Source organism: Emydura macquarii, unplaced genomic scaffold, assembly GCF_026122565.2.
Source record: "Emydura macquarii macquarii isolate MOO-44397 ecotype Brisbane River unplaced genomic scaffold, CSIRO-AGI_Emac_v2 contig_2768, whole genome shotgun sequence".
Classification (NCBI taxonomy): domain Eukaryota; kingdom Metazoa; phylum Chordata; order Testudines; family Chelidae; genus Emydura; species Emydura macquarii.
The window spans coordinates 11,950,097-11,968,961 of record NW_027132905.1 but is presented as its reverse complement, the minus strand read 5'-3'; the positions used below and the strand labels follow the sequence as shown (position 1 = coordinate 11,968,961).

Here is an 18,865-nt window from a genome sequence, read left to right as displayed (position 1 = left end):
CTTAAATTAGTAAGCATTTTAAGAAAATTAGTTTTCTTTTTGATATTCAAGTCAGTTTGGACAATCAAAACGAACTAGTCAGTTTCACTTTCCTGGTTCCAATTTTTATATGGCTCAGTCTTGAACGGATGAACAGCTTTCATTCATTTTAGTTTAACATGAACAAAAAGCCCTGATAACATTCCTGTGGATGCAGATTAGCACATTCAAAGGTGTTAAGCTAACACAATTAAAAAACATAGTTTTTGCCCATCAAGACATGGCCTGAATTGGACACTCACTGTTTGCATTGTAAACAACTTCTGGGAAATACTTAAATACAATCAAAACTTGTCAGTAAAGCTTTTTTTAAAAATTGAATGTTTCCCACTAATCAAGCTTAAAACTATATTTTGGCCCTAATCTACTTTTCAGCGTCTCTTTTAAAGTTCATTACACTAAACTTAGAGTATGAGACAATTAGAATGAAACTAAATACAGATGAGAAAAATTACAGGGAAAGTAAGCTAAAGTAAATATTTGAAAGGCTGAATGATAAAAATGGAAGAAGACTACTCATTTATTTAGAATAGAGTAACTGTTTTATTGTGCAGATTTCAAACAGAATACTCAGCAAAAATTTTGAAAATTGGGCAGTTTAAACAATCAGACAAATAATGGTCTCTTGAATTGACGTAACCTTTTATTTTATTTTATTTAGACTAGCATCTTTCAGGGACTGTTAATTTCTTATTTGTGTAAAACGCCTAGCTCGTGGTGCTTACATAAATAACAATGTTGATTCACACTTCTGAATGTGCAGAAGAGTAGTACACAGACAGTACTGCTAGTGCCATCTTATTCGTAGTCTTGTTTCCCTAATTACTTTGGGTACGTCTTCATGATGCTTCTTGATGCTTTCTCAAGTTCAGACTCTTTTTAGATGTCCTTTTTTTTTAAATTTGGCCTTAGTGCTTATATGTAAAGTGGTATGTCAATTGAAGCAGCAGTCTCCTAAGTCAGATTTCAGTAAACTGTTCTTAAAAAGGAAAAATTTCTAGTTTCTTAACCAGTACTGATCAGCAGTTACTGACTGTATGACAGGACAGTGGATGAGAAGCTGCAGTATTGCTGTACATGAGGTGTTTGCTGAAATATGTATTTAGAGCAGAAATGTCGTTTTTTAGGGAACCTAGAAACAAGAGCAAAGCTGAGGTCTAACTACGATAGAGGATGGACACCAAAGAAGCTGTGTTGGGGACAAAAACAAAGCAAAATAAGGTAGAGCAAAAGTAGAGGCCAAGCATTGAACATGGGAAGGGATGGTGTGTGGGTGGGGGTTATATTGAATGGGGGAATAGTCAGGGGATATTAAAAGGAAAAAGCGGTGGAAGCTTTTAACAGTGAATGGCAAATGGATACTTCTACCTTTTTGTTTTTGTTTTGTTTTTTTTTTTAAAAACCAGCCTACTCTAACTTAAACTAATTTATGCAGGTGAAATGGTTTGGAGAAGTAGGAGTTCACCTATGGATTCTGTGTCAATTTTTCCATTTTTGATCATTGCCTAAGCTCTACCAGTGTTACAGATAAAAGCTAGTTGCTGACTGCAGGTTATAGCAAATACAGATGCCAGCTGTTTTTAATTAAAACTTCTTTTCAATTTTGGTTATCTCCTACTGTCATAAGGGGATACTTCAATTGAACCATTCTGTTGGCAAACTGCATACAATGGAACTAGCTCTGTTCACTTTCATCCCTCATTTCCTTTCCATGATCAGAAATTATGTTTTTGTTCATAGCAACATGAACCGTGAAGACCGGAATGTGCTGCGTATGAAAGAAAGGGAAAGGCGAAATCAAGAAATTCAACAGGGCGAAGAAGCCTTTCCACCTAACTCTCCTCTCTTTGCTGAACCATATAAAGTTGTGAGTTTGATATTTTTTAAAATGCAGTTCCTTGTAGCAAAAGCCATATTTTAAATTATTTGGTTTCTACATTTTTTTACCTGAATTTTTCTAGTGCACAGTTCTTGTGTACAGTGATACCAAGCAAGGCTTGAAAGTGAGGATGGATGGTTACTAGGTAGCAAGGCTAATAGATGCTCAAAATATCACGCAAGAATAAAGACACTGCTTTATGTGAAAGAATGTGCTGAAAAGGATAATGAAACTTCAGCTGATTTTTCTGTTCCCTTCTGCATTTGTTCCAGCCGCACACAACATTTCTAGTGTTGGTAAGGTCTGTCATGGTGGCTAGCTTCTTTTTGATGCTTTTAGCCTATTGCTTAGCCTACTAACCTTCATCCACAGTATTCTAGCCACAGGTAAACCCAGGAATAGGATATTTTACTAGTAGGTTGGTTTTAAATGCCGAACTACTTAGTAGCCTGGGGTTCTTACCATTTAATATAGCCAGGTTCCTTAAAATTCACTGACTGTTATAGGCCTACTTCAAGGTTTGGTGTAACTTTTTTTTTTCTTTCTTGTCTTTACAAACTATTTAAAGTGGGACCCATGACTTTAAACCCATACTAGATTCTCTCCCCAGGACATATTTAGGCTACACTCAAACACCAAGACTAACAATATTTATGTGCCAGAAGCAGAAACTAATTTTGAGATGGGTAAGATAATAACATTCATGATTTTAATTCTTTATAATTCAAGAACCTTTTTAAAAAAAAAAAAAAAAAAAATAACCAAACCATTTCTTTTGGTGTACGCTCCTCTGGTAATTGAGGAAATGGGATTTGGGGCTTGTCTGCATTAGAAACTTTTTTTTTTCTATTACAGTTAAAGTGGCTAAGCCTCCTACTGTGGACATGATTATATTGGTATAGAAGTGCTTATTTCAGTTTGGTAAGCAGAATTGGTATAACTATGCCTACATTAGAACTTGGACCAGTAGAATTGTATCGATTAAAAACAAAAATCACACCCTTAACAGACAAAGTTCTACCAGTAACTTTTTAATGCAGACTTGCCTTTAAATGTCATTTAAGGACTTAATAGAGAAATAACCTCAGTCTGAAAGATTTGTTAGAAGTTTGCTTTATTTATTTTATTTATTTGACCCCTGCTATCTAATCTATTCATGGTATATTGAGGGATTTAATATCACTGATACAACTGTTCATTGCCAACCTAAAGCTATACTGTACAGAACTCATGTTTGTGTTGACAAACACAGCTCATATTTGGCCCAGTTCTAGTTTTTTGAGAATTCTATTGGAAAGATGTGTAAACAAAACACCCACTGTTGTGTTCATAAATTAATACTACAAAATTGTGCTAGTGCATGAATGAAATTGACTAGAAACTGACAAAAAACAAAAGTTAAATAAGTGGTTCATTTTCCTTGTCCAAGTTGAGAAATGCATAAGAACTGCAAAAATAGATTATTTTCTGAAAAGTGTCAGTGCCATTTTTGTGTTGCCAGCAATACTCACACCTCTTAGTTCCCAACACTTCTCTTCCATAATAGATTTGTGATCATGGAATAGTTCAAAGCTCAGGGCTTTGAACAAAATATGCTTTTGAACTACCTACCTAGTTCATATGGCTAAAGGAAAAATAATTCTGTATCACCGTAGAATTATAGCAGAATTTAAAAGGAACTGTGGCATTAAGGCTCTTTTAAATCTTTCCATTTAATTTTTCCTTCTTACGGTTTGCTTATTTCCTTAAACTATTTTGGACCATTTTCCCACAAGCTAGTGTGCATGGGCCTCTAGGGTGGCCTAATTTGTATTTTTTTTCCTTTACCTGTTGTGCCAGTAAGGACTTCTGTCATTAATTTCTGGAGACAAGCAGCTGTAGTCCATCCTCTGCTAAAAGGATGGTGGCTTTAATGTGAGATTTAAAGCCAGGAACTCGGTGGAAAGACCTTGGCTGAATGAGGGATTTGGAGGACTCTGTGGAAGGTGGCATTGAATATAGAAAATGGAATACAATAGCCCATCATATCTATCTGACAGTTGAACGGTCTTTAGCTAATACAGCAGAACTGGTCTTCTATTAATAGGAAAGGTTGGTTTTGTTTGTGCCGACCTCTAATAATTTCCAACGTGTCAGGCAAAATTTTCACTTTGACTCTCGGACCAATCAAGTGTTCGTTAAATGTTGTCTTGTCTATTTTTGATAAATTGTTCTTGATTTGAGTGGAAGATTCTGCCATTACAATACTTACATTTTTTCCTGCAGTCAGTCCATGAGGTTTTATAGGCTAATATCTGTAATTTAACTATCGTTTTCTAATAGGAAGTTGTATTTAATATTAAATTTGATCAAGCTTTATCAATAGGCTTCTTGTTAGTGGTGCATAGCCAAATGGTCTTTTACCATGTTGGATTTTCAGTCTTTAAGAATAAAAAATGTATTGTTTGAAGACAGACAGGGAGAAAGTAAAGATAAAATAATTAAAATGAGTGAAATGTCAAAAATAAGATGACTAGCTTTAGAAATCAGAAAGGAAAAATAACTACCTAGCTTTTGTATTAATTAGAAGAATAACTTCTCTAGAAATTTACATTGATTCTGAGTCACCTGTGGGAGCTGGGTGCCTAAATCCATTTGACAACTTTGAAAAATCTCAGCCTCTTTCTGCAATAAACTGGAATGCAAAGTCCATTTATTACTACTTATGTCTTAAACTTAATTTATTTAAATTTAAGGGATTAAAATATTTCTTAAGAACTGGGGATGGTACATAACATAGACTTGAATGCTAACGAAGTTCTTAATCCTGAAGTTTGGTTTTATGATTCCATCGTGTGTCAAATCAGATTACCTAAAGACAAGATGTAATGTATGTAAGATTTAGAAATCCTGGTTTAAAAATACTTCTTAAATGTATTTTTAATCTTATATTTCTGTTATACTTTGCACAGACCAGCAAAGAAGATAAACTGTCTAACCGTATTCAGAGCATGCTTGGAAATTATGATGAAATGAAGGATCTTATAGGAGACAGATCTCTACAAAAGCTTGTTGGTATTCCCAAACCAACAGTACCATCGACACCAGATGAAAAATCAAACCAAAGTTTCTTTGGTGAACAGAGACACAGTACTAGCTCTCATCAGAGCAGCAAATGGACTCCTGTTGGACCAGCACCTAGCACTTCCTCCCAATCGCAGAAACGGTCCACAGGTTTACAAACAGGACACAGTACTCAGCGGAGCAGTGGCAATAACACTAACAGCAGTGGTCAGAGGCATGACCGTGACTCATATGGTGGTAGCAGTAGCAGCAGCCGCAAAAAAAACCAGCACGGATCAGAACACTCCAAATCCCGTTCTTCCAGCCCTGGAAAACCACCTGCTGTTTCTTCATTGAGCTCCAGCCATTCCAGGTCTCATGGAAGTGATCATCATAGCAAGGAACATCAGCGCTCAAAATCTCCACGGGATCCTGATGCCAACTGGGACTCACCTTCCCGTGTACCTTCATTTTCAAGTGGACAGCATTCTAACCAGTCTTTTCCTCCTTCACTAATGTCCAAGTCCAATTCAATGTTGCAGAAGCCTACTGCCTATGTAAGGCCCATGGATGGTCAGGAGTCCATGGAACAAAAATTGTCCTCTGAACACTACAGTAGTCAAACTCATAGCAACAGCATGAATGAGCTGAAACCTAGCAGCAAAGCCCATTTAACAAAGCTTAAAATACCTTCTCAACCACTAGATGTAAGTTGGTGCTAAGTTTGGTTTTTTATCTTTTTACAGCATCCGTGGCTGGGATTTTCAGAGAAGCCTAAGGAAGTTGGGTGCCTAAGTCCTATAGGCCCCATTGAAAATCCCAGACTCTATGGCTACCATTAACTTACTATAAAAGTACAGGTCTTCCCACTGGAAAGTGAAGCAACTTTGTTTGTCAGTGGAAGGTCACATGTTTCTTTTGTATTTTAAGGGGAATTTTGTTTATTTCCTTCTATATACCCCAGGTGCATTTCATGTATATTATATAATGGCATACTGTGTTGGAACATTTATTCCTGTTCTTTTTGATGAGTCATATATGTAATGAATTTACTCTTGGTCATGTTAGATTGTGGCATACACCAAATTCTCTTTTGAAGTGTAGCAATTGTTCATAATTTACCTTCAGTTTTTTTAAAGCAATGTAATAGGTTTCAGAATTTAAGCAATAATTTTTATTTGCATAGGGCACATTTAGCTTAAACAACTTTTAGTAGGTTAGCTATTCTTGGAGTGTTGGGTATAGGTCGACTGCATCCGCACAGCCATATTAGGGATAAATGTAGTTTAAAATTATTGTAATAAGATGCTGTTACATCTGCTTTTAGATACTTGAATAGCAATAGCCTGGAGTCTTATAGATAGCCCAAAAAAATGGCTAAATAAAATCTAGAAAATACTGACTGTGATTCAAAATTATACATAAGGAAGGACATTTGTGCCAAGTATTCACAAATGTGGGAGTAATTTATATCTAAAACTAAGATGAGGTGTTGCAGCTTTCTTCCCCTTCTACATGTATTAGGACAGAGATATAGGGAATTATTGAAGTACAAAAACTGTAACTGTTCTCTCATGTTCTAATGTAAATGAATTAATTAATAATGCAATTTGTGAGAGAACAGACCTGAAGTCATGTCGTTATGGGTACCATCATGCTCTTTCAATCATTTATATTCAGATAGTGGCCAATGACTTGCCTCACGAATTTATAATTTAAAAACAAAAATCCAAACTTTTCAGATGTTTGTAAGACATTGACTTGTTAAGATCACATTAACACTTCAGTGAGGGACACAGGTGAGGGATTAGAATAACATGCTTTTTAGGATGTTATCTCTCTTTGCTATTGCTAAATGTGACTGCTTTATGCCATAGGAAATGTAGGACTTCTGAGGTTCTGGAGATATCTGATCTTAAAACTATTGTGATTCTTTAGTCTAGCAGTGCTACTTCTCTCATTGATTCTGGATGGATATCAGCAGGACTTGGGCCACAATCAAGCGTAACTTTAAATCCTGCTGTGTAAAGTGTATGTGGGGGGGGGAGCCTTAAGAGGTGTGAATGTAATAGTTAATCCTGAACTTTGATTTGTAGGCATCAGCATCTGGTGACGTGACCTGTGTGGATGAAATTCTAAAAGTAAGTTCTCTGTTCTTCTGGTTCTTGACTTCATTTGTTAAATAAACACTGCTAACAGGAGGAAATGGAGTACTTGCCCTCTCTGAACATGAGAGAGAATCAGCAGTGTCCCAGGAATGCCACTTAAACTACTGACTGCCTAAAATTCATCAGTGTGTGAAGTTCTTGGATTCCAGTTTCTGCTGCAATTGCTGCTAACCTTAAAACTGTTGTGACCTTTAGTTTCCTAGAATCTTCTTACTAAGTATTGACACAAATTGACATCCTGTTTTAAACTTGCTGGTAGAAGTTATGGAGGAACAGAGAGTAGCTTATTCCTATCTTCATCAATTTTATGTATTTTCTTTGAGGGTATTTCAGATGTTCATTGTCATGGACAAACATTTTCAAAGTATTTTCAGATTTCTCTGCAAAAATGTGTTCATTATACAGCCAGTGAATGGGACTACATACTCAAAATGGATATAATAGAGATAAAAGATATTTGTCTCTAATATTAAAGTGATCTTAGGTTTTACATCTAACAATTATAGGTAAAAATATTTCAGGCAGACATGTATAGCTTTTTAAAGTTGACATTTTGATGTGTTCTAACCTTAACGTTTAATTGCTTTGCTGTTTGTTTTGGCTACAGGAAATGACCCACTCTTGGCCTCCCCCTTTGACTGCTATTCATACACCATGCAAAACAGAACCTTCAAAATTTCCTTTTCCAACTAAGGTTAGTGAATGACAAACCTTACTTTTATATTTGTTCAGTAGTCAAATATTGAGTGACATTAAAACTAAAGAAACTCCTTTTACAGATCAAGAATTGCACAGCAGGATCTTAAAACTCTTGTTAAATTCAACTGTGCATTATCATGGTAACCCTTTGTCTGTAAATCCATCCTGGCTTCACAGCAGTGCCCATGATAGCCCTGTAAGGAGCACGATTCTGTTTTCCCCATCCGCATTCACTCAACTGCTTTATCTTCCTGAAAGGGAAGTGGTATCTGACTGTTGTGGCTTTAGTCCCATTGAGAACAATGAGAAATGACAGCCATTTTGAAAGAGAGCAGTTCTTCATAGATTTTTTTTGTAAATAATGCTATTTTCCATCAATGGGCAGAAGAAGAAATTTTGTTATGAAGAGCTTTATCATGACTATTAATCTTAAAAGGTTCTTTTAAAAAAGTACTCATTGCACCAGACCTGCTCATTAGGAAAGGAAAACTGGTGTGTGTGCATGGGAACATTGTTAGAATCAAGAGAGAGAAGGGAAACTGGCCAGTACGCTCTGGCTGCTTTGTGCTTTTCTATAGTGCGGTATGTACTAATAGATCTGGCCCTGAAAGTTTAAAAACATATATTTTTTAAAGTTGATAGTATGTATCTTCAAATTATTGGAAATATATCTTAACATTCTCTCAATATTTATATGCAACATTTTTATTAAAAACAAAACAAGGACATTTCCCAAATTAAAAACTACATTAAATTGGCGTTAAGATTTAATACGTCAGTAATTTAAGGGTAAAAGCATTTTGGGATGCTGTAGTTATCTTCAAAGTCAAGCATACAAATGCAGCAAATTCAAGGATTTAGGTTATAAGACATTCGGACATATAAAGTATGGAAATGCACAGTTAAGGCACTTAAAACAACCTTAACTTCACTCAGTAGGCTTTTTCATTCCTCACCCCTCCCCTCCGGTGTCATTAATACCTTTACAAATATTGATTTTTAGTTTTAGAATGAATGAAACTGTCATGTACTAATAACAATTGTATGTTTGTTTGCCTGGTGTTACTTCCCAGAACAAGGCACCACTGGAAGAAGATAGTGCCACTTTTATATTTATCCATTTTGTTTCTCGTGTGTGATCAACAGTGAAATAAAACTTGTCATTCTGCTCCAGAGTTAACACACTCATAAAATAGATTGGGGCAGTCTTCTCCTCCCTTAGAAATGTTTCAGCGAATTTATAGGCTCAGCAAATGTTAGTGCATAAATAACTTTTATAATGTTAACTGAAAGTAATCTTCAAATCTTCCCCCTTTTAATTGCATGTTCTTGTTTGCTGCTGTTCAGTGAGCTGAGAGTTTACAAATTATTCTACAACAATTCCTAGATTTACTTCATGATGCAAATCCAGGAAGAGCCTCATTGTTTCATTATCTATGCTCTTTTGGTACTTATTGATTTACCAATGTAATGACAGATCTAAAAACTGCACACACTACTTTCATCCAAGTTTAATTTGCCAAGTAATACGAAGTTTGGCAGCCCAGCAGTAATACTTAAAATCTCCTTTATTGTTAAGAGAACTAAGTTAAAATAAGTTTCATAATATTCAGACTAGTATGTAAGAATCCCAAGATGCTTGAAAAAGAAATTTCTTTACAGAATGTTTTTCTGTACCTTGCAAACACATGCCTATTTGTTATTGTAGGGTTGTTCATGAATTGTTTTGGCTTGTGGGCATTTGACTTGACTTTCCTTCTAAACATATATATTGAATCATTTGTTTGGGATGGGGGAAAGAAGCTATATTAAATTACTTGGCCTTGCTGACATGAGAGAACAAAAGGGTAGATCACATTTTCGGACCTTTATCAATCTGGATTGTGCTTCGTTAAACCAGTTTGCAAAAAATTCCATTTATGGCTTCTCCATGTCTTCTGACTTCTAGCCAACTTTTTTATTCCATGACTGTGCATCTTAGATGTGGAACTCTGTTAAATACTCTCTGCAGATCCAAAGCCTATAATTTCCTCTGCCATGTACTGCCTGTCATTCTTGGCAGGAATATCTTCCAAGAATTCCAGCAAGTTAGTGAGCCATGGATTTGTTTAGCCTGAAACCATAGTGGAATGTAGAAAACAAAACAGAACAGTGGTTTACTTTTAATCAAGCTGTACTGTCCTCTAAGAGGACTTGATCTCTTCAAACACTGTACTGTCTTTATACGTAATATACTGCTAGGTTTCACGACATTTTGCTTGTGTGCAAACGCTCACATGCCATACAACAAACTTGGGCACTTTTCAGTGGACTAATGTGCCAACTTAGATTATTAGGGAAAGAGGATTGTCTTTTTTTCTATATGAATTATGGTCCCAGATTCCTGAATGGGGCATCTAGATATTACCCTAATATATTTAATAATGGTAAAGCAGACCATAAGCCAGAACAAAGCTGCATGAAATTGGCTTCCACATAGGATTACCTTGTTGATCTTCTGTGATAAGAAATCTGGGTAAAATTTTGATGGGACGTATGACCTTAAATGCTTAAATAACTTTTGAAAATTGTACATTCTGTCATTTGGTTTGAGCAGTGGGCCGAGGCCTGAGGTTACTGCTCCAGCCTAGGGTAGATTTCCTGTGAATGACTGTCAGACTCCAAAGCCAGAACATTGGTGCTTATATATGTCTGTCTATATATAATGTGCGTAGATAGATATAAACATCTTAAAACCGAAGATCAGTCTGAGACTGAACTCTGCTCTCCGCAAAGCAAATTGTACAGCAGCATTGTAAACTTCTGCCCTGGGGTATCTCAACTGTGATCTAGAAGAGGGATGGTTAAGGAATGGAATGGAAGGGGAGTTTTGTCTCTAAGTTTATTTAGTCATTGACCTCTCTGAGTACCACTGTTTCACCAATTAGAGTTAATCCTGTGGCTGTTAGTAATATGGAAAGTGGAATTGAGACCACTGTCTCATTTCAAATAGAATACCCAACAGCCGTCAGATGGCAACCACTTTCAGGCACTGCTACCTGGACTAGAGCTGAATTGGCAACTGAATAAAGAGTACTGCATTATCATTCTGCCCAATTATATCCAGTCTTCCCTCTCTCTGCTTTTTATGTCTGGGTGCAGGCTGTAGTTTGCTTCATGCTTAAACCCCTTCATTGCCTGTCCTGACCAGTTACTGGCATTACTGTTACTGTCTGCTGCTACTGCCATTAGATTAATGTGGTCTCTTCTTCCTCTCCATTGTTTCTCATTTGCCCTTCCTAAGTACTCCCCTGGCTGGAAAGAACTTTGTAGCTGTAAGCTTGTGCTTTTGGTTGTCTGAGTTTGTTAAATCAAGATGTGTTCAAAACCAAAATAAATTATTGGAAGATCTGACTAGGGATTGAAAACAAAATATATCTTCATCAAAGTGCACCCCAATGGAATGCTATCTGACTTAAAAACATTGTGACACCAATGGTTAACTGTGCAGACATTGTTTTATAGCATTCAAAATGTGTAGGTGGGAAGAAACAATGTTGCTCTTTATGCTGGCTGCAGGATAGTAGCTGTCTACTAGTGCTGTTGGAATTAGGCAGCACAGTAATTTCCCCACAATCTTCACTTCCATTTTGGATGATAACCTAACACTTTTGCCTGCTGACTAATTTTGACCATGAAGGCAAAAAGAAACCGAAGAGCAGATAATTATACTGACATTCAGTGTGTCAGGATGAAATATAAAAATCAGTCATTACTTTAACCTTTTATGTGTTTCTGAAGTTTATCTGGTACTTATCTGTTGAAGCTGGGAAGATGTCACATGGTTTCATTTTGGGTTAATTGAAATTTTTACTCCTTTCTTTCATTAAAGAAGCAATTTTTAACATAAAACAAGGCATCTTTGGGATGAAGGGAGTCTTTAGTAGAACACCGAGCTTTATACCCTGCAATGAAGAACTCCAAAGGAATAAAACTCTCCCAATGTATTGCTGCTTCAACAACTTGCCCATTTGCAATAAAAACTGAAAGGTTGTAAAGGAATTTTAAGAACATCTAAACATGCAATGCTATATAAAGCTCTTGGTTGTTCAAAATGTTTATAGATGAAGCCCTCCAATGAGCCACTTGCTTTTGGAGATTGGTTTACAGGCTTATTATAGAAGATACAACCTACCGCTGGTTGACTGCTTGATTCCTCTGGGCAAACTAGTGGATGAGTATTTAAATTAAGTATACTAGATTCAATTTCCTAAGCAGTGCATTTCAAGTTGTCATGCATTTCCAGGTATTTCATATTTTTAGGGCCAAAGCTGGACTGCTTTAAAACAAGGTTATGATCAGAAAAGGTGGTGATATTTATATGGCATTCTTGTTTGGCAATCTGCTCCCTGTACCTACTCAGTCAGATCCATTTATTTAAGGGCTATAAAACAAGCTTTTTTTTTTTTTTTTTAAATTACATTTAGCGGGATTGACTTTGCAGTACTATGTAGGAGAGCTGGATTTTCTGGAATTAATCAACTTCTGATGCCAGGATCTCCGCTGCTTATGTCAGAGCCACAATGAACATGACTTGATTTTCAGGCTAGATTTCCATATAACTTGGGTACATAATTTACATAAGCAAATGAGGGTCTAACTTTGTGAGCACTAGTAAGGTAATTGTATATGAATTAGGTGTGGAGTTGCTTGCATAACTGGGGGGGACAGATGGGCTGGTGTAAGAGGGGAGCAAGGGCAGGCCTAATGAAGTTAGGCGTGAAGACCAGGTGCATGGGCTTGGAATGTCTTTTGTGGTAGGTGCAGGGAATTTGAGCCCAGATGAACAATCAAGTACACTCATTCCTGGCTTTGGCTTTACTCTTCTACTTAAATCCTAATAGGCTGCAGTCATTTAAATGAACAGGGGGGCAGTATGAGTCAGCTTTACTTTCATCATTAGTTGAAATTCCCTTTTGAAATAATCTTATGTAAATTTTATTCCCTTAGGAATCTCAACAGTCAACTTTTGGCACTGGAGAGCAAAGTGAGTATTTAAATTCCTTTAGTATGTTTTTAAGAATATTTATATAAAAATGTTTTCATGTTATAATTAACATCCCAAATGCCCCTTTGGATTCATGGCTTTTTTAAAAATCTAGATCTTCCAGACAGGTCACAGAGGTTAAAACCCAAAGTTAGTATTTCCATGTTTTCTTCAAGTGTTACTCTATAAAATAGATAATTGGCTTTCTTTTACAAGTCCTGTTATATGACCTGAAAGGTAATGATTAAACTGCATTGTGGTTGCTGGCTTCTAGAGGAAATACCTAACTGTACCCAGTCATATTACTATAATCCTCTGAAAGATGCTTTCTCTATAGATCTGATTGAAAATAATAGTGATATTTGTATGTGAAAACTCCAACCCCCGTTTCTGAAAGTCTGGTATCCAGCAGACAAATCAATGTGTGCAGTAGAGTAAGGTATAAATTTTTTATAGCTGGGAACCAGAAGCCAGTCCACATTGTAACTTCTCCTTATTGGGGCACTCCAAGCTCACCTTACTGGGCATAATTCAAAGCAGAGAATATGGTAATGTCAGCAACTCCAGAGAATGACTATGCATATGTTCACTCTCCATATCCACCAGAGCACTTTTTAGAATTTGAACAAAAGCAACAAATTTGTTAAAATATAACTTTCCTTTACCAAGAGAATTACTCAAATGGATTATTTACAGGTAGTGCACTTAGTGTGATTGAAATAGACCACACTGCTACACTTCGACCAGGCTTTACCCTTCCTACCCCCAGATAATTAATCAGGTTAAGCAGTAAAAGCAGAAAGGCTTATTCTTGCATATTGACAGGCAGCTTACTCTAAACACCACAATACGGAGTGGAATTAAGAAAACAAATTCAAACACTTAATTACCATGATATGAAAGCATAAAAAGGCCCTTATACTATTGCAATGGGTTATCTATAAATGCTTCAGCTAGAAATGGATTCTAAAATGGAGAGAAGCCAGCCTGATCAGAGGCTAAAAATTTCCTAAATCTCAAAAATTTCACTGAAAACCAAATTATGACAACTTCAATTTTGATTCATGTTATGCTCGGGGCAGCCTGCCAGAAATCTGGAATTCAAAGTGACACCCTAATTGGTCTAAATGGTGGCATCCTCACTCAGCTACTGCAGATCTGGGTAGGGATGATGTTGAAGCTAATGCTACCATGACACTACCAGCTGAATAGTTCCATGTTTTTGCATGCAGAAGCAGTACAATTTTTTCTAGAACAGTATTTTTAACTAGGTAGAAGGAAAACAGTTTGTTCTTCCTCGGCATTCAAAATAAACAAAACTTACTGCTGTCTATAACAAACTTAAAATCTGGTCCAGTTTGATATATTCAGTGTATATCAGTGCAGCAAAGAAAAACCTGCAGCTGAACCATGCCAGCTGATTTGGGCTTGAGGGGCTGTTTCACTGCTGTATAGACTTCCAGGCTCAGGCGGGGTCCAGAGCTCTGGGACTTTGCAGGGTGGGAAACAGCCCCATCAACCCGAAACAGCTGAACCAGGCCAGCTGCATGTTTCTGTTTGTGTAGACGTACCCTCAATGTTCTTGTTGGCTGCTGTGCTAGTCTTTCACCTCCGGATTTTCTAGTTCAAATGTAGGTAAGATGATATTTGTGAAATAATTCTATTAGTCCTGGTTTAATTCATGTATAACTAAAATAAGCAAATAGTACAGTTCAGCATAATTGGCTCTGCTTAAGAGAACCATAAAGAACGCATAGAAAGGGTGTGATGCGTGTCAGGGTTGAGGTGCATTGATGGAACTATGTGGGAAGTTTGCATAACACCTGCTTGCGCCATATCTGGCTTAAACCAGTTGTGTTAGTCTCCATTTCTCAAGAGCTAAATTCACTCAAACATTCTTGCCTCCAAATTCATCTAGGATTTTATCTCTTGTAACTTTGAAGTGTTTTATTTTGTTGCTTAGTTGTAAGATGTGTGCTGCTCTTTTTTTCCAGAAAGGTACAATCCCTCATCAAAAACAGCTAATGGTCATCAATCCAAATCGTAAGTTGCTCTTACAAAAATTAAAATATCCTCTCCAATATTTCCCAAACTACTGTCGTCTGATGTGTTTTTGAAGGATTTTGACTAATTAAGATGACAATAGCCATTTCTCCACACTTCAATGTGGATTTTAGACTTATTTATGTAGACTTATTTATGTAGACTTGATTATTCTCCTTGATTACCAGAAAATGGCCATCAAGCCTATGTGAAAAGGATACTTTCCAGGATAGTCTCAAATTTTATGTCTACCAAATGTTGCTTCACAAGGGCACATGTATGCATGTTGCTTTTCCCTGTTCCTTTTTTGTTGTCAGCTAGCAGGATGTTTGTACATGATTTCTGTTCTTGGGATTGCTTTATATTTCAGTACCTTGACCAGAATGGGGAGGATAGATAGGGTAGAGGGATCTTTTAAAATAAATATGTATGGTTACATAGAAGTCTAGTTGCTGGGGTTGTGAAGTTATGATCTACTTTCAGCTGCTGACAGTTACAAAAATGGTTTGAAGAGCTCTGATGTTTTGTAGTCAGAGGATTTAGTATGAAATATGCTTAAGGAAGCATAAATTTGGGGCCCTGTCTTCTACTTGAATATCAAACGTTTATCATACAGATGTTGATATAAATGTGGCAAAATATATTATAATACACATAGACTAATCATTACACTTTTGTTTGCTACACAACCAAAATAAAAAGTACAGTGTAACTAGAAGCTTCTTGATTAGTTTTTTTCTCCTCAAATTCTTAGTGACTTTATTTTGTTCCCGATAATGAGCAAATAGGGAGAAAAATTGGTACCTGGTGCTCAAAGGTTAATAGTTTCTAGAAAACACAAATACTTACACCAAAGTAAGTTTAGTGGCTATGTACTTGAAGTGCATTTATGTTCAGAAAAGTTAGTTTAAAAAGAGAATATGTGGAGTTCTGTAGGATTCTATTACTGTGACAACCATGTCAGATTTGATCAGTTTACCAGTATGCATTTATCTACCAGTCCTGCAGCCCTGAGCTTTTAGAGTTGAGTTGACCTAGGTTTGTTCTTGCTTATGCATTATCTCCAGTAAATAAGAATTTGCAAACCAAGTTTTGCCCTCAGTTTATACCAATTCAATTGCAAAGTCTTCAATTAACAGTTTTTACTGTTGTGACAAATCGCCAGCATGACTATTCTGGGTCCCACAGTTTTCCTTTTCATGGAGTGAGGGTACCCCATGTGGCCCCTATTTCCAAGTGTTGGCCAGCCTGGTAAAGCCCTGTGAGAGAAGAGGGAAGGGACAGGGACCTGGGCCTGCCCCCTTCTTCAGGTCCCAGCCCAGGGGCCCTAATAGTAGTATCTATGCACTGCCTCCAGGGCTTCCGGCTGCTACTTTCCCCTGGGCTACTTCCCGCCCCTGTCCTTTCAGCTTCTGGGGTTTGGCTGGCAGGCAGGCAGGCCTCCCTCCCAGTGTCTTCCTCCTTCACTTGGTTCTCTTGTATTTCTCGTCAGTCACTGCATGCCTTCAACTCTTTCATCAGCTCTCCTTGGTCTCACCAGCTGCTTGGTTGGAGCAGGGGTTTTTATCAGGCCCCTGGCTGGGCCTTAATTGGCCTCAGGTACTCCTAATTGATCTTCCCTCAGTTCACAGGGAACAAAGCCTGGATCATTCTAGAGCTTATGTCTCCCTTCTATCACTCTCCAGCTGCCCCTTAGCCACAGTGTGAGACAGGAGGGCTATGTCTACACTGCCGAAGGCACCACTGGCAGTGCAGGATCAATTTTGCAGGTTTGACTGAGCTGCAGTGAAGACTTGTTCAATAGAACCCAAAAGTCAACTCTGTAAATCCATCCTGGCAAGAAGCATAGCACTGCATCAACAGGAGGGTATTTCCCATCAGCGCAGTACAGTGGAGACGCCTCTGTAATAGACGTTAGGAAGTTGACAGGAGATATGCAATTTTCTGTATATAGCTTGCATCTCTCCAGTCAACTGCCACCGAAATCTGTGACCAGTGTAGACCAGGCCTGTGTAAGTGGAAATAGAACCCAGTTCTTTCTCCCATGCCTGTCCAGGCTCTACAGTGCTAACAGGAGTAAAAAAACTAACCCCAGTCCCAGCCCCACTCAACCCCTCTGAAAAATTATTTTAGTCTCTGAGGTGACTAGATATGACATTGAACACAGGCTCTTTAGACAGTCACTTTATAAAAAGATGTTTACCCACACTGAGTATAAGAGATAGTAACAGAAGGATTGAACCCTTCATTTTTGCTTTGCTTTTATGTCATACCAATATTCCAACAATGCTCTAATTATGGTTGGGGCTGGTATTTTTGGTGGCTGCAAAAATCACCTCTGTGGGAATTGGAGCAATTTCTGCAACTGGGGAATCTGAGGAGATCTGTGGACAACTGCTGGACACCCCACTGGATTTGGGGTGCAGGTGGGAGCTTGAGAGTTTATTGCAATGAATTTATATGGTCTTAAGTAAAATGATAGGACATTGATTGTACTTTGTATAATCAGTAAACTTGTTCTTTTGCGGAGATAAATGTTAAGTAATCTTTTTTTGGGGGGAAAAAGATATATTGGAGATTAGACCCAAGATGTTAAAATGTTAGAATTTTCATTAAAACAGCCATACTGGAAAGTACCTGCATGGGAAACTTTAATTTTCTCATTTTTTTTTCTTCCAGATGTGAATCAAACCAGACAGAGTAAGACATTATTTTTTATATACACTAAAGTTTTCATTGCAAAAATAAAACAAAAGATGATAAAAAATCCTAACGAATGTATTTCCAGTATTCAGACATTATGCTAAGATTGTGAAAAAAATTTATATATATTGAAACAGCTTTTCCTTTCACACTAAAATGTGAGACAGTTATCTTAGTTAAATCATAGTTAAATGTAAACACAACAGGCCAAAGGGGTTAAGTATCATCAGATTATTATTTTTGTATAAGAGATTCTTATGCTTAAGCATTGAACATTTAGTATTGAGTTGTATATGCTACTACACTTAATCAGTTCTGTAAATAATTCCTAGTAGCATTTTAGATCAGTTTATAGCCTTACCTCCATTTGGAATTAAGTAGTAGAGTATATGAAAAACTTATCCCTCTTTCTCTCTTAGTATGTTGAAAGATGATTTAAAACTCAGCAGTAGTGAAGACAGTGATGGTGAACAGGTATGTACCATTAAGTACTGAAGTTCTAGAAAAGTTCAGCAGACACAACTGAAGTGTTCAATACTTTTTCTGTTTTAAAAACCAGCAGTGCTTGGCTGGTTGCAAATTGAACACTGGGCAGTAAGCGTTAATTAAAAAGCAAGATTTTTCAGAGTAACTTTATAACAGCATCGTTACTTTTTGGAATACATAATCATTCTTTATGGGACTCCTTGCTTCCAGTGTTCTCTTTAGACTTCCAAATCTCTCTCTCTCAATTTCATATTGCCTTTTCCTCAACATAAAATGAAACAGAATGTACTCAGGAAGTATAAATTCTTCGTGACAAGGAGACTTCTCGGGATTTTTTTTTTCTCGCATATGTGGTGACCTGCCATTTAAGGACCTAATACATCTTCAAAAGAGTATGTGGCATAAATTTTTCCACACACACCAGTAACTCAGGATTTGGATTGTTTGTCATGTCTAATGTGTTCATGCTCCCACCACATTTTTTTGTTTCTACTTCTAAAGTAGCATCTTTACTGTAGTTGGAAAAATTGTTTCTCCTTTAGTCGATATTAATTCTGTTTAATGCAAATTATCCTATCATTTGGCATTTATATAATTATAAAAATAGCCCTTTCAGGAGCCTGGATAGTGGTGGTTGTCTGCACTGCCATGCAGTATCTGATTCATTTTCAGTTTTTGTTTCCAATCCCAATCTTGATTTTTGATATGGGTAATGCTGAGGAGACATTTTGCACAATTCCAGGGAGCATGGGATAGTGCCTTCAGTTGCTTAACATTGGC

General features: G+C 37.0%; 1 protein-coding gene across 3 annotated transcripts in view; it reads left to right on the top strand.

Annotated features, from left to right (window-relative positions):
* The window catches only part of AFF4 (ALF transcription elongation factor 4), an 86,473-nt gene that overhangs the window by 36,600 nt on the left and 31,008 nt on the right, over positions 1 to 18,865 (top strand). The window contains exons 2-10 of one of the 3 annotated variants that reach the window (XM_067566849.1): positions 1,167 to 1,260; positions 1,780 to 1,906; positions 4,870 to 5,667; positions 7,057 to 7,101; positions 7,736 to 7,822; positions 12,817 to 12,853; positions 14,848 to 14,896; positions 17,576 to 17,596; positions 18,019 to 18,073. In XM_067566849.1, coding sequence (XP_067422950.1) covers positions 1,784 to 1,906; positions 4,870 to 5,667; positions 7,057 to 7,101; positions 7,736 to 7,822; positions 12,817 to 12,853; positions 14,848 to 14,896; positions 17,576 to 17,596; positions 18,019 to 18,073 — 1,215 coding nt within the window. In that variant the 5' untranslated portion in view covers positions 1,167 to 1,260; positions 1,780 to 1,783. Of the gene's footprint in view, positions 1 to 980; positions 1,261 to 1,779; positions 1,907 to 4,869; positions 5,668 to 7,056; positions 7,102 to 7,735; positions 7,823 to 12,816; positions 12,854 to 14,847; positions 14,897 to 17,575; positions 17,597 to 18,018; positions 18,074 to 18,865 lie in introns of those variants that run through there. The other 2 variants (XM_067566848.1, XM_067566850.1) reach the window with 2 other exon arrangements.